The sequence below is a fragment of the Frankliniella occidentalis genome, unplaced genomic scaffold (genome assembly GCF_000697945.3).
Source record: "Frankliniella occidentalis isolate FOCC.00 unplaced genomic scaffold, Focc_3.1 Scaffold4, whole genome shotgun sequence".
Lineage (NCBI taxonomy): Eukaryota > Metazoa > Arthropoda > Insecta > Thysanoptera > Thripidae > Frankliniella > Frankliniella occidentalis.
Window position 1 is genome coordinate 646,382 of NW_026267134.1, and position 13,624 is coordinate 660,005.

General features: G+C 47.6%; 3 protein-coding genes across 4 annotated transcripts in view; 2 read left to right on the top strand and 1 right to left on the bottom strand.

Annotated features, from left to right (window-relative positions):
- Positions 1-11,629, top strand: part of LOC113203617 (uncharacterized) — a 40,527-nt gene extending 28,898 nt beyond the window's left edge. The window contains exons 28-44 of one of the 2 annotated variants that reach the window (XM_052267859.1): positions 5,888-6,013; positions 6,260-6,413; positions 6,501-6,698; positions 6,771-6,947; positions 7,033-7,200; positions 7,280-7,689; positions 8,025-8,247; positions 8,328-8,419; positions 8,677-8,820; positions 8,884-9,027; positions 9,101-9,333; positions 9,434-10,061; positions 10,146-10,527; positions 10,603-10,949; positions 11,029-11,130; positions 11,223-11,410; positions 11,495-11,629. In XM_052267859.1, the coding sequence (XP_052123819.1) occupies positions 5,888-6,013; positions 6,260-6,413; positions 6,501-6,698; positions 6,771-6,947; positions 7,033-7,200; positions 7,280-7,689; positions 8,025-8,247; positions 8,328-8,419; positions 8,677-8,820; positions 8,884-9,027; positions 9,101-9,333; positions 9,434-10,061; positions 10,146-10,527; positions 10,603-10,949; positions 11,029-11,130; positions 11,223-11,410; positions 11,495-11,499 (3,721 nt within the window). In that variant the 3' untranslated portion in view covers positions 11,500-11,629. Of the gene's footprint in view, positions 1-5,887; positions 6,014-6,259; positions 6,414-6,500; positions 6,699-6,770; positions 6,948-7,032; positions 7,201-7,279; positions 7,690-8,024; positions 8,248-8,327; positions 8,420-8,676; positions 8,821-8,883; positions 9,028-9,100; positions 9,334-9,433; positions 10,062-10,145; positions 10,528-10,602; positions 10,950-11,028; positions 11,411-11,494 lie in introns of both variants that reach the window. The other variant, XR_008011198.1, reaches the window with a different exon arrangement.
- Positions 11,544-12,700, top strand: LOC127749508 (uncharacterized). The gene is made up of 3 exons (XM_052267877.1): positions 11,544-11,683; positions 11,776-11,962; positions 12,086-12,700. The coding sequence occupies exons 1-3, from the start codon at positions 11,670-11,672 to the stop codon at positions 12,452-12,454; spliced, it is 570 nt and encodes a 189-aa protein (XP_052123837.1). The 5' UTR covers positions 11,544-11,669; the 3' UTR covers positions 12,455-12,700.
- Positions 12,647-13,624, bottom strand: part of LOC113203643 (nascent polypeptide-associated complex subunit alpha, muscle-specific form-like) — a 98,337-nt gene continuing 97,359 nt past the window's right edge. The window contains exon 7 of the mRNA XM_052267600.1: positions 12,647-12,996. Within this exon, the coding sequence (XP_052123560.1) occupies positions 12,647-12,996 (350 nt within the window). The remainder of the gene's footprint in view (positions 12,997-13,624) is intronic.

Consider the following 13,624-nt stretch of genomic DNA (forward strand, 5'->3'; position numbering starts at 1 on the left):
ACTCTGCGCCACGACGACGCCGAGCTCTAGTCGTGTGATCAGCGAGCAGATCTGCCGTGAGCTGCATTCACCTTCTCTTATTTCACCATAGGGATGACCATACCAACGCCCTTCTTTATTATTTCAGCCAGTGAAAGGTAGCCTGTGATTATAATGAGTTCTGTCAACGCCAACCACCTACCTAAAGGCGCGTTAGAAAGTATAAGTAAACATTTTTGCGTCCAGGCCTCGATATGGAAATGAGTTTTTCGACGAGTTCTTCGACGTTCAGGCGCTGGACGAAAATGGTCGTGCTGCCAACCCGTCTGGCCTGTACTTTTCAGACGGAAGTCCGGTGCGCACAGGAGTCTCGGGACGAGCTGGAATCCACCGGCGATAGCGGTCCATGCATGCGACCCGCAGGGTGACCCCGTGCGGTGACCCCGCGCGGTCACCCCCACCGCTACACAGACCAGGGCTCGCCCGCAGTTGCTTCACTCTTTGAAATCTCTCCCTTACTTTACTGCTCGTTTGCATATCCTCCCATTAACTGCACCTTTACAAAATTCATATTTTTACATTATTGACTCCGTCTTCTATGTCCTATGTCCCATGTTCGTGCAGCTTGCCTCCAAGTTCAGAGTTCGCCCACCCTGACTCTGCTCCGGCCATGTGTGCAGTGTGTGGTTGTGCCCTGGAGTTATTGCGCAGCCTGTTACGCGCCGGCGTTCGGTGCAGACGGAGAGGAGGAGGGGGGCATAGAGCATAGAATTTCGGGGCGAGATATACTGGAGGATTAGCGGGCGTAGGCGTCGACAAGGAGAGCGAGGGGAATGGGACGGAAGGGGGGCAGAACAGACGGAGAGAAAGAAGAGAGAGAAAGGAATAGAAGAGGAGGGATGGAGGGGGGATGGAGGGGGGAAACAGAGTTACGGGGTGAGCCTCTGTGGTGTACGCTCTGCCCGGCTCTGCCGAGGCCAGACCGCGACGCTGCCGCCCGGAAGTAGAGTGTACCATATCGATATATACCTCTGGGCCGCTCCGGATAATAGTGGTACAGATATGCCCCACCACGCCCCGCCGCGCCCTGCCACGCCCCAACCCGCCGCGCCCTGCCGTGCCCCGCCACGCCCCGCCATGCCGCGCGCCTCTAGACGTGCAGCGCCGTATAACGCCCTGTATTTATGGACGCGCGGTTGAAGTGGGATCTCTTTTGCTCTCCTCTCTGCACCCTCCGCACCCCTCGCGTTGTCTCCCCCCCCCCCCCCCCCCCCTGGCCCCCTTACCGCTCGTCGTAAGCCGACGAAGCGAACACGACGGAGTACTCAATCACCATGGGACTCCGCAATAGGTTGTGTGTTCCACGCAAAATCTGACCGCAAACTCCCGCCACGCCCCACCACGCCCCGCCACGCCCTGCCACGCCCTACTGAGCTCACAAGCAGAGGCAAATCGACCTGCTGCTTCCAGGCCGGTCGCCCGAAGCAGGCTGCGAAGCGCTTAGTATCGTTATCTCTAGCGCGGGGAGGTTCTTCTTCTGGGCGGCTGTTTCAATAACGTTGCGGTTTTCAGATGGCCACTAAAGATGCCGTCAATAAGTGAAGGTGTTGAACACTTAACGCATTCTGATTGTCGGATTACAAATGCCGGCGCATGCGGCGCACCCATTATTTATCTCCCGGGGGCCTGGGCCGCCTCTGCCGCCGCCTCTGCGCCCCGCGGGGAGGACGGCGGGCGCGTCCGTGTGTGTGGAGGAGGGATTTTGAATTTCCAACCGATATTTTTGACAAAATTTTCAAGATTTTCTTTTGATTCCCTCAGCTTTTTTCTGAGAATTTACACTGTTTGTTTCAATATTTCTGGAAATATTTCTAATTTTTCAAAAATTTCCTTGAGAAGTTTTCAAATTATTCCAGACAATAATTCGCACTTTAAAATCCCTACAGGGTGGGTGATCCGCGCGCGGATTTTTCTGCTCACACTGAACCGGATTCAGGCGTAAGGGCGGGCAGAAAAAATTGACGACGCGGATCACCCATACCCTGTGTAAAGAGGACCCACGGAAAGGATCGACGCGATATAGACTCGTCCGGGGGCGCTGCACTGCCATGTAGCTCGACCGCCGCTACTTTGTAACGTAATAATGACAGCTGATCGGCCGCGATAAATAACCGGGATGTTCCCTAATGGCCGCGCGCAGCTCCGCCCCGCCCCGTTATGAGCCGTAAGGGCCCGTAAGCCGGGACGTAGTACGGACGTAAGCCGCTGTACGGCGGAGGCGCGGCCCCAAAACACATACGGCTCGGAACATCATCATTATCTCGGGCCTCATCAGCTGATTGAATGACGGCCGCGAGCCGTGATGCCATGCCGTGTGCCATGCCGCCGCCGGGGCGCAGCAGCAGCAGCAGCTCGCTGGCAAGAGATGCGATTCGGAGAGCGTCGGGAGTGCAGCAGGGCGGCGCACGTGGTTGCGGGGCATACGTCCCTGTCGCTGTGTGTGTTAGTGTCTGCGTGTGTGCGAGTGTGGTTGAAGCTCATTACATGCTACTCAAGGACCGGATCACGTCCGCATCAGTGCGCGCGGGGGCTCGGCCGCGGGGCCCATGGCAGCCGGCCCGCACCGTGTGCGCCGATGTGCGTTCGATATTGTACCTTGTCTGTGTTTGTGTTGGGACGGGGGGGGTCTTATGTTTGCCGCCCCGGGAAATTGAAAAGTGATATACGCTCCACGAGGTGGGCGGCCTGCTGCTCAGCACTGCTGCTGTGTTATGCGAGGACTCGCCGTATAGCAGGGGCGAGCGCGGGCTGTTCGTCGTCCACAAGACGTGGAGTGCGACCCAGTCCGGGTCCAGGGCGCCGCCTTCCGTGCGTGGAGGTGTCTGTCGCGGTCGAGCGAGGTGCAGCGGCGTTGTCAGTATCACTGCGCTGCGGGACTCGCTCGGGCCGAGCGCCTGCCTCGCGGTGGGTAGGCAGCCCCGCAACGCACCCGCGCTCGACAGGTCGGCCCACCCTGACAGGCGCTCGGGTCGCGCTGAGAGGAGTCCTCTGTGGAGGAGGTTGCAGTCGCCTCCCCCGCTCTCTCCCCTCGCCCCTCTAGCGGCCAGGCTGACACGGGGACGCCACCCCGGGGCACACAATGAGCTACAACATGGCCCTGTGCCGGGCCACTAGATCCCCTCGCCAAGATATCGGCCGCTCGCCAACATCGTCCTCCTCCTCTTGTTGGTGGTGAGGTGTAGCTGCAGCACAACAAGCTCGGCAGTATGCCCTTTTGCTATCCGACCAATCTGTCGCCGTCGCCCCGGTCGGGCCGGCCGGCGGGGCCGCCTTGGGTCGGCGGGATGAGGCAACGCTAGGCAATAACATTACAGCAGAGCCAGCCCCGCCGCGCAGCTCCACGCCTCGGCCTTGCCCGGGGGCCGGGCGGCTGGCGGGGAGGTGTGCGAGCGCGCCAGGCGTATACGGAGTCTCGTGGGAGTACGAGAGAGACCGCCAGGGGGGAGATCATCCCCGCACCACAAGCAGCAGCAGCAGCAGCCGCCTGCCTCCTCTTGCCCTGGCAGAGAGTCTTGTTGTTGGCAGAGTAGGTGTGTCCGAGCGCCGGCCGGTCGGTCAGCCGGCGGTACCGAGGGGAGTGCTGGTCTTGTATGTGGCGGCCGGCGCGCCCGGCCCGGCCCAGCGCGCCCAACGCGGCGGCACGGCGCGGCTCTCTGCTGCATTGAATCAAGATCGGGGAAAGGAGTATGCCGGAAAACGGTCCAGAGCGCGGCCAGGAGCGAGCGCGGCGGCGCGCGGATGCGAGGTGTGGTCTCTCCCTTCCAGCCGCCGCCGCCTGCCCAGTGGCCGAGGGCTCGGAGAGAGACATAGAGAGAAAGAGAGCGAGAGAGGGCTAGCCTGCATTTCCCTCTTGCCGCCACTTAGCCGTCATCTTATCGCGAATGCGAGAGGCAGTGAACAGTAGTTGCTTACAGTTTATTAATTGTTGGTTATTATCAACCTCTTAAGCCTGTAATTACTTTAGTATTATCTATATCCTTAGTTTTCTTCTTTTCAATCAAAAAGACAAGTTTTACCAATCCTCGTTTGAAACGCGAAACTTCATGTACGTGTCACGTTTTGCGGCGACGCTTGCAAAGCAATCGCACCTGTCTGTGCACTCCATGGAGGCCGCAGCAGGAAAGTATTTTCAGTACCGCGTGGCGAGAGTTTAGCGCCCTTGCCGGCCGCTGTGGCGCCAAGTGGAAGGGACGCGGTCAGCGCGCGCACTGCGACGCGCCCCGCCCCGCCACACCACGCCCCGCCACGCTGTCGTGACAAACGTGACGCCGCGCGCCGCACCCCGCTGCAGCCCCGCACGAACGACACGTAACGCCGCGGAGGAATTTGACGTTATCAAGCGGGGCTCTGGAACGTTATGAACGGCGATAACGCTTTTGTTGTACTGCTCACCCATAGCCTCTCACGGTGTGTCTTCTGCTCCGTGGCGATGTGATGACGGACTTGTTGAGCTCTGCGTTGACTAACCCGCGCCGCCGGGCGCTGCGCCTTGCCGTTGCTGGCTGCATTTGCAGCAGCGCAGAAGAGTAAGCCACGTGATACGTCACAGTGCGCCATAAATTCGGTCCAAACTTTCCCTGTGCGCGCGGTGCGGCGGCCGCATTTGCGGCGGGCGGGCGGGACGGGGCGGCTCGTCGGCAGCACAGGACAAATTTGAAGTGATTTGCTGTGCGCCTGCGTCTGTGCGACTCGCCGCCCCGACGGGGTGCCCCTTGTCTCACCTCCCTCTCCTCCCCTCCCCTCCTGTGTATAGCTGCGTTTCAGAAGCGAAGTACTCTACAATATAGTTGGGTGTAAAAGTATAAAGCGTTCGGTTTGTTTTCCATCCTCGATGATAACACGCTCCTGCTCGCGCGGGGCGGGCGGGCAGAAGGCGCAGAGTGGTTCCGTTTCCTGCTCGGACCGATTTCCGCGTGTTTTCCGTCGATGGCGAGAACTGATCAATTTCCACTTACCGCCCCGATAAAGCGAGCAGCTCAGCCCCGCTCAGCTCAGCTCACTCGGACCGTCTCCATGTATAGCATCTTGCCCGGCCCCTCCTCGCTGCAGGGCTCCTCCCGGCCGCGAGATGAGGCACGATTGTGCAAAAACATTTTCTTGTCGCCGTCCTGCTCTGCTGTGCTGCTGTTCTCGCTTCCGCGCCCGTCTCACGATATTCAGTGCAAGGCGCCCTGAGCCCCGCCCAAGCTCATCCCGTCACTGGGGCAATAAAGGTCAACATTTTACGACTCTGAAGGGCGTAACTTCTTACCCACACATCTGAAACTGTTAACATTTATTTTTCGAAGGGTAGTGAAAAACAAACAGATGCCTGCAAGTTTGGTCCGCCGGTGTGCGAACAAATGATATACGGCGGACGATCCTCTACCATATGGTCGACCTATGGTCTTCCCTGGGGTTTTCACAGCTCTTCAATGGAAAAACAATTATGCTACTCAGCACCTTTCAAGAGGCGCTGCGCTGTAAACCCAAGTGTTTATATAGTACACTCTCTTGTGTGTACTTGAAAGGGCACACAAGAAAGTGTGTGCATAGCATAGCATGGCACACTAGGAAGTGTGTACATGCATGGCACATGCCAGGCACCCAATTTTTTTGTGTGCGCTGAAAGAAGGAAGAGTGTAATCTGTACACTCTTGGGTTTACAGTCTACAGAACTTTTGTTGGTGTTACTGCAGCAGTGCTAAACAATCAGGCACCTTTTGGTCTTTCTAGAGGCACCAGTACCTTATTAAGGTGCTACGTAGCACCATTGTTTTTCCAGTGTTCCATTGATCTTCCCAGGTCGCCAGAGCAGTAGGATTCTGATCTGGAAAGCTTAAACATTTTATCATTGTGTCTGTTTCAGGCGCGATCAGAAGCAGCGGGCCGAGCTGGAGGAGTCGCTGCGCGCCATGACCCGGGACTACGACCAGGCGGAGGCGTCGCGGCGCTCGCTGGCCGCCTCCAACGAGGCCGCCGTCAGGGAAAACAAGTGAGTGCGGAACTTGCCGTGGAACTTGGAAGTCCCGCTCGATGAATGGAGTTGACTTGATAGGGATTCTCAGCGCTCCACGCGCTTCGCACTGTTGACGGGGACAGGGGGTGCCTCAGTGTCGGATGGGCTGCCTACCCACCGGTTGACAGGCGCTCACGAGCCTTACCGTAGCCGTTATATATTTAATGGGGCCAGTTTCTTTCTTCTCCCTCTTGCTGACATTGCTGTTTTTGGCCCTCGTAGGCGCCTTCAGGAGGAACTCGCTGCAATGACTGCATCCCTCCGAGCTACCACCCAGAGCTACGAAGAGTCTTGTCGAGAAGTGGACAACTTAAAGAAGCAGCTGCAAATTTACGTCTTGGAAGTGGAGCGCTTTGAAGAATTACTTGGCGAAAAGGCATACCTCACTGTTCAATCTTTCTCTTTTTTTAAAAAAAGTTATTTCATAATTACGTTTTTATTAACGTGTGTGAATGTTTTGCAGGAGGCAGAAAGAAGTGAAATGCTTGAAACTTTCCGTAATCTCAGTGATGAAGCTTCAAAACTGGACTCACATAACATGACTCTGGAAACGGAATATAACACAATGAGGGGCTCTCTTGATCAGTATCGAGAGCAAGTCCATTCTCTTAATCACCAATTGGCTGATAAAGATGAAATAGTTCAGAGCTACGAGAAACAGGTATAAATATTCTACTGATATGATCTAATCATCAATTCTCTTTTAGTGTCTAAAATAATGTTTTATTTTCAGATTGAGCAATTATCAGCGTCAATTGCTCACTTAGAGCGTCAGCTGGAGGAGTCTCGAGTGGCGAGAGAATCTGTTGAGCAGGATCTTCAATCAGCCCATGGATTAGCTCGTCAGCTTGAATCTCAGAAAGAAGCGCTTCAAGATATGCTGGACAATTTACAGCAACAAAAGGAAAATGTAAGAGATTTATGTTAGTCTAATTCAATCTTAGTTTAGTGGTTGAATATTGTTTGCTTCATTTATACTTTTGATACATTTAAAGGCTGAACGGCAAACTCAAGATGTGTCTGAACAAGCTGCCCTCCTTCAACGCCAACAACAAGAGCTAAGAGCAACCATCCAATCAATGGAAAACCTTCTTGCTGAGAGTAGATCCCAGGTATCTGCTCAAGCAGCAAGGGCTGCTGAACTTGAACAAGACAATCGAACTGTAAGTGGGAAAATTATACAGGAACACAATCATTATTTATTTCATTTTTGTAGTGACATATAATAATTTGTCCATCCAGATGACTGCTCAAATAGAAACTCTTCAGTATACAGTTGATCAGCTCACTGGAAGAGCAAATAAAGCAGAAGAGTTACTAGAGAGAAATAGAGAGAGTGTTGTAGAATATGAACGTAGATTGCAGCAAAGTCTCTCAGAAGTAGAGAAACAAACACAGAAGCAGACAAGTCTCACACAAACAGCCAGTGAAAGAGAACATGAAGTAAGGCAAATGAGGGCAGAAAACGATCACTTGGCCCGCACTCTTGATGAGGCCAAAGAGGAGGTACAACGGTGCAGGGAAACTATTGAAAGTTTAAAGCAGCGTGTTGCTGGGCTTGAAGAATCTGATCGAGCAAGTAGAAGAAATATGTCTGATGCTAGACGAGAGGCTGCTGAGACCATTAGATTTTCAGAAGATACGCACCGGAGGTATGATGATAGGTCTTCTCAGAGTAGAAGGTCACGAGAAGTTGAAAGCAGGAGATCTAGAGAAACTGATCCCGATCCTTATTCTTACAAGTCACCTGAAATATCAAGAAGGTAAAACTTTTTTCATTTGTTGGGTCATTGTCTTGCATGTAATTCATTTCCTTTGCATGGCATTTTCTTTTGAATCTAGTGCATGGTTGGTTACTTCATTCATCAAAGTTGGAGCTTATTTGTATTACCCTGCAAACTTCTCGATTTCTTCACTTTATTCTGTAGCATTGTATTGTATTAGTATTAGAGCCTATGATAATGTGACTGTTTTTATGTGTTGCTAGTGCATGTACTTGTGGGCCTCCTGTACCTGAGCCAACTGGCGAAATAGTTAGCAGTGCTACTTGTTGCGGTTCTCCACCAGCTGAGCCCAGCAATCGGCACTGTGCATGTGGACCTCCAGCATCAGAACACAACAAGAAAATTCAGGTCTCCCCACACTACAATAGGCCCCATTCTGGGCGCCGTTCTTCATCTCAAAGAGAAACTTCACATGCACTCTCTCGTGTATGTACAAGCAATATGGTTTATGGAAACACTATTTTTAATATATTTTGCCTTATTTGAAAGGGAATTTACACTCACAGAGTTCCCAGTGGTATGGAGGTGAGATTCCTGAACAGGCTGGCGACATTACTGCCCATATAAGGAACACACGATTTGATGCTCAAGATCCCAGGTACTCCAATGTTCAATTTTTACAGCCTCATTTATATTTAATTCAAAACACTACCAATAAGAACATTCTAATGAACTAAGGTTTGCTCCAACCTTTGTTCAATTTCTGAAACTAGATAAATTGGTGATTGACTTGCATTGCTCTGTTAATATTGTACTAGTACATTACTTTATTTTTAACCTTGGTATCTGTTCAGTGTTTTATTTTATTTATTTTTTCACCAATATCTTATGCTACTTTACTCCTGAAATAATGAGGTCAGCAGAGTTAGGCTGGATTCACCCTGTGAAACCACAATGTGGCCTAAGATTACACATGGAAGTTCCTCGGCCACCATCGCAGACAACAAATAGTGATATTAGAGCACGAACTCAAATATTTGGTTTGCTTGAATTTGACATGTGAGTCACCTTAAATTTAAACTCCACAACTACATCCAAAAATTAAACTACTATTTATTTCAGGGCCTCTAAAATGGCCAAAGGAGGTATTATGATGCATAATCAAGCTGAAATGAGAAAAAACTCTTTGGATAATTCAGCAACAAGAAAAGAGAGTCACCACAGCACAAGAATCAGCTCAATAGCTATTCCAATGCTGGACAATGGGTAAAAGAAAACCTGCAGTTAAACTCAGTGATCACAACCCAGTCTGTTTTCATATTTCAAATTCTTACCGTAGGTTGCATAGTGCAGGAAAGGCTCCTCCATTATCATTTAGTTTGGGGAAAAGTACTGCTGCCTGCCATAATCCAATTATTCAATATCCTCCTAGCTGCCCTGAAAGTGTGATATCAGAATCAATGCCTCGCTTTGATACTCCGAGTACTATATCCCCTTCTCTACTGTCCACTGTAATGCATGAAGAGAAAGATATGAAGCCAGAACAGTTAGCATCATCCAATCAATGGAAATGTGAGAAAACCACAGTACTATTATTGGACTTGATTCTACTTCACTAGAATTTATCCCTCCCCGCCCGCAAACTTTGAAAATGGATTATTATTTTTAACAGGTCAATGCCCTGATGCTCATCCACCTCTTAAAAGAAAATTCCCTCAAGAAAACAACTCTGCTCTTTCATCAGCGTATTCCTCGTTAGGAGAGGGCAACAATGCTGGATCATTTTATCAAGAGTACAAATTTTCAGAAGAAAAGCCATTTCCACATTGTAAATCCTCTCTCACCAAAAATTTACAATCTACCTCACATATTAAATTGCACAAAGATGATAGAATGTCACTGAATCGACTTGGAAAAAGAAAAGAGCCTTCAGAGCTTGTGAATGAAGAAAATCTAGCCAAAGAACACCAGCTACCTTCAACGTCTAATAAAGCGTCCAATTACAGCAAATTATACTTTTCCCCAGTTGTGGCCTCTAGAGAAAATTCAGAAGCCATCAGTAATTTTGACTCTGAACAATCTAGTCAAAGTTTTCAGTCTTCTTCCATAGGTGTTGGAGGTACAGACTATAGACCCTTTCCTATCAATCTGCCTGACCCCAGCGTTACCCCTGTGCAAAACCAAACCCCAATTTCAACTGAAAAGACACAACAGTTTCGTTTCCAAGTTGGAGTGACCACATCTCATATTCAGGCTTCTTTGCAAGCTATGTGTAGCCCTGGGCAGACTGATGCCGATAGGTTTGCATTCTACATAATTACATATATTTCTTGATTTGCCTATTTACAGAAGTCATTGTTTCAAAAGTCAATGTTGGTTTTCAGAATTGGATGTCAAGTTAATGATTTATCAGCCTCTGGTCCACTGCTACCTCTTTTCCAACTCCAACACCAGAGACAACAAATTCAGTTAGCTCAACAACAGAATCAGCTCCTTCAGCAGCAAAGGCTGATGAAACAACAACAAGAACTGCAAGAACAGCAGGTTCTAGAACAAGAACAACTTCTACAGCAACAGTTGGCCCAGCAGCAACTGCTCCTTCAAAAACAACAAGTAGAGCAACAGCAATTACTTCAGAAGGAACTCCAGCATCTGCAGTTGTGTCTAGAACAGAGTCTAATGGTTGCTGAGCCTAATTTGCCAGAATCTAAGGTTAACACTCTGTTGGAGAGTAACAATGTTGCACGTCTACATAACTCAACCTTGGTTAGTCTCTATTGAGTTCCTTTCAATGTTGAATTAGTTTACCCAGATTAAACATTTGTCTGTTTGTAAATCCAGGGAGGAGGTGATAAAGGTTTTAGCAGTTCTTTTGGAGAAGTGGCTCAATTTACTTCCAATAATGTAACTGTCTCTGAACGGGCTGAGATATCTCATGATGCAAGTACTATTGGACATTGTTTTTCAAAAGACAGAAGGGAGGAGGAAAACAGATGTATTGAAAACCAAAATAAATCTGGCCCTCCAACAGGAACCAAAGTCAGAGAAGAAAATGTAATTGGGGAAGGAGTTTCTAAAGAACACAAAGATTTCAAGCACTGTCTAGACAAAAATGTCAGCAGGTGTAATGAAATCACAACATCGCACCAGTTTCAACAGAATTTCAAAACAAATACAATCTCTTCAAAGTTTGTATGAGTCTTTCTGTACAAAATTCTAAGCATTAATTAGTATCATAATACCAAGTGACCTATTCTGCATTTTCAGGGAAATAAGTCTTAATAGTCAGAAAACCATGTCTGCCCATACAGCTGAGAAAATTAACATAAATTGTGATAAATCTCATGATAAAAGAGAATGTTGTTTTGTGTGGGTATCCGATTCAATAACACTGGACTTTGGCAATTTTTTTAATTTTGTTTTATCTGTGATTACTTTTTATGTCTCCTTCTGGATTCCAGCACTATTCCCACAAACCATCAGCTTTGTTTCCCTTCAAAACTTAACTTACATAGTGGAAATCAAAATATACATCCATATCACAGAAAGTCTAAAAAAAGTGCTCATTCACATCAATCCAATAAACAATCATTAGATTCTGGAAATTTCAGTGGGTGTGATGACTCATATTCTGATTGCAGTAAGAAAGGTGCGACTTTAAAAATGAATACATAACTTCAAACCCATTCACATTCATTTGTTATAAAATTCCAAATTTGATTTTTCTTTACAGATTAAGAACTGATATACACTGTTCAACTTTAATAAGGTCTGGCAAGGGTAAAATTTATATCTAAAAGTTGTGTGGTTTTTGTGTTTAAAATTAATCTGGTGTATCATATGTAACAGAGCAAAGCAAGTCAATTACAATTTTGCAGACCAAATGACTTCTACAAATTAATGTGATTATGAATTTGCTTAGGTATTGGAGCAGCCAAAGCAATCCATGTCACAGTATTATTTGTGAAGATTCACATAGTTAAAGTTATAATTAACTTTTAAATTTATCTTTAGAGTGGCTGATGCAGCATTCCCTCAAGATATTGAGTGTACATACACGCCCTCTGGTCAGCACATTGAATCATGTACAGCCAAATATATATTTGGAACACCGCAGACTCCTGGTCCTTCAGCTGCTGCACCCTTAGAAGCAAGAGTTATTGCTCCACGAGATCACGAACGTGTATCAACTACTGTTGTGGTGAGACGAATATTTGGGCTGGGTCTTTTAATCTGGGATGTGTTATTATGTCTTAGAAGAATTTTCTTATTGCTGGGAGACTATTCTTCTCATACACTTGCTTCATCTTTTAAAACTTTTCAGCACCCAGAATCTGCCAGTCCTCACATCACCTTCCACATGGTGCAGTCTGCGGCAAAGGGACACCCTGTGCGGCAGCAAGCTGGACCCACAGATACACAACAAAGCACTATTGCATATCCACATGACATAGAGGGAAAACTGTCACCATCTGGCCACCATTTGCATTCATGCACTGCCCGATATGTGTTTGTTGGTCCTGATGCTAATGTTCTTGGGCAACCAGGGGCTAACTCACAGGGCACTTATGTTGTTCTTCCATTGTTACGTGCATCACCTGCAGGAGGCCAAGGGCCAAGAAATACTGTTTCCGCAGCTCGTGTACACATACAGCTTCAGCCCCAAAAAGTTACTCAAGCCACACAAAACTAGAAATATACATGCATGTTAGATATGCATGATTGAACTAGTATTTGCTTGCTCTGTTTATGTTTGTAGTACTTGGTTGTGGATAAAAGTATGACTGCTTGTAAGGTGTATCTTATGTCAGGAACAAATAACTAAAAGATTTTGCTGTGTTTTTTGTTTTCCCATTGTTTTTAAGACTAAAGAGAATTATGCCCTTTAGTAGCAACTATTTCTTATTAATGACTTTCTAATTTTTGTATTTATTTGATTTTGCAGGCCTGATATATGACAATTAGCTGCGGAGCGTAAGGTATCTCGCTCCGCAGATGTCACTGTTGCTCCTGGAGTGTCTCTGTCCCTTAATGTCAGCATTGAAGCAGAATCGAGTGACACAGGAAATAATGCCTCAGGTTCCCCAGGACGCTTACTTGGAGCTGTTTCATTAGATTCCCTTCCAACCATTTCTACTCCCTCACCTAAAGGGCCTCTCAGCCCAGAGTTTAGTCCACCACCAAGTCCACCATCGTCCAGAGCTTCAAGACACCGAAGTACATCACTCTCTTCCACTGCAAAGAAAAGAGTTAACTGGTCTACCTAAACTCTTCCTTTTTATGATTATTAATGTACATTGTTATTTATTGTTGTTAATACGGGATGATTTCTGCTACTCAAAGCAGCTGTTCTATAAATTCAAGTTCCTTCTATTTTTTAAAAATTTTAGGTAAATATTTCTTTTACATCATATTTATTATTTTAGCACAGTGTGAAAATAAATTAAGTCAAATGATCACAAATAGTATTTTTCTACATAATTATTCTGTTTCTTATGCATTAACAATTGTACAGTACACCATTTAAACAGACTGGTCCAAGAAAAAAGGACATATCTCTTCTGTATTGGCCTGGCAAAGCGAATATTGGGAGGAGATTCCTTTTTGGGTGTTTTGGCTAGCGTTTTGGGGGCGCCCCGATTGTCCGAAGCTCGTTTGTCCCAACCTAATTTATCTATTTTAGTAAATAAAATGAGTAAAGTAGTTAATTACATTATGTAATTTCATTTAGTGGCAGTTGTTGAAACAAGAGCTAAATCAGGTACAGATACCATCAGGAGGGCAAACGAAGTGCCTAACTGCAGTTCCGGGCCTGGAAAAGGGTAAATGAAATAACTTACGCTATTTCACTAACATAAGTAAA

Excerpts from the sequence above, each read along its gene's own strand:
- LOC127749508 (XM_052267877.1), top strand. Across the intron at positions 11,963-12,085 it reads GTGTATCAACTACTGTTGTG|CACCCAGAATCTGCCAGTCC; the intron begins GTGAGACGAATA and ends AAAACTTTTCAG.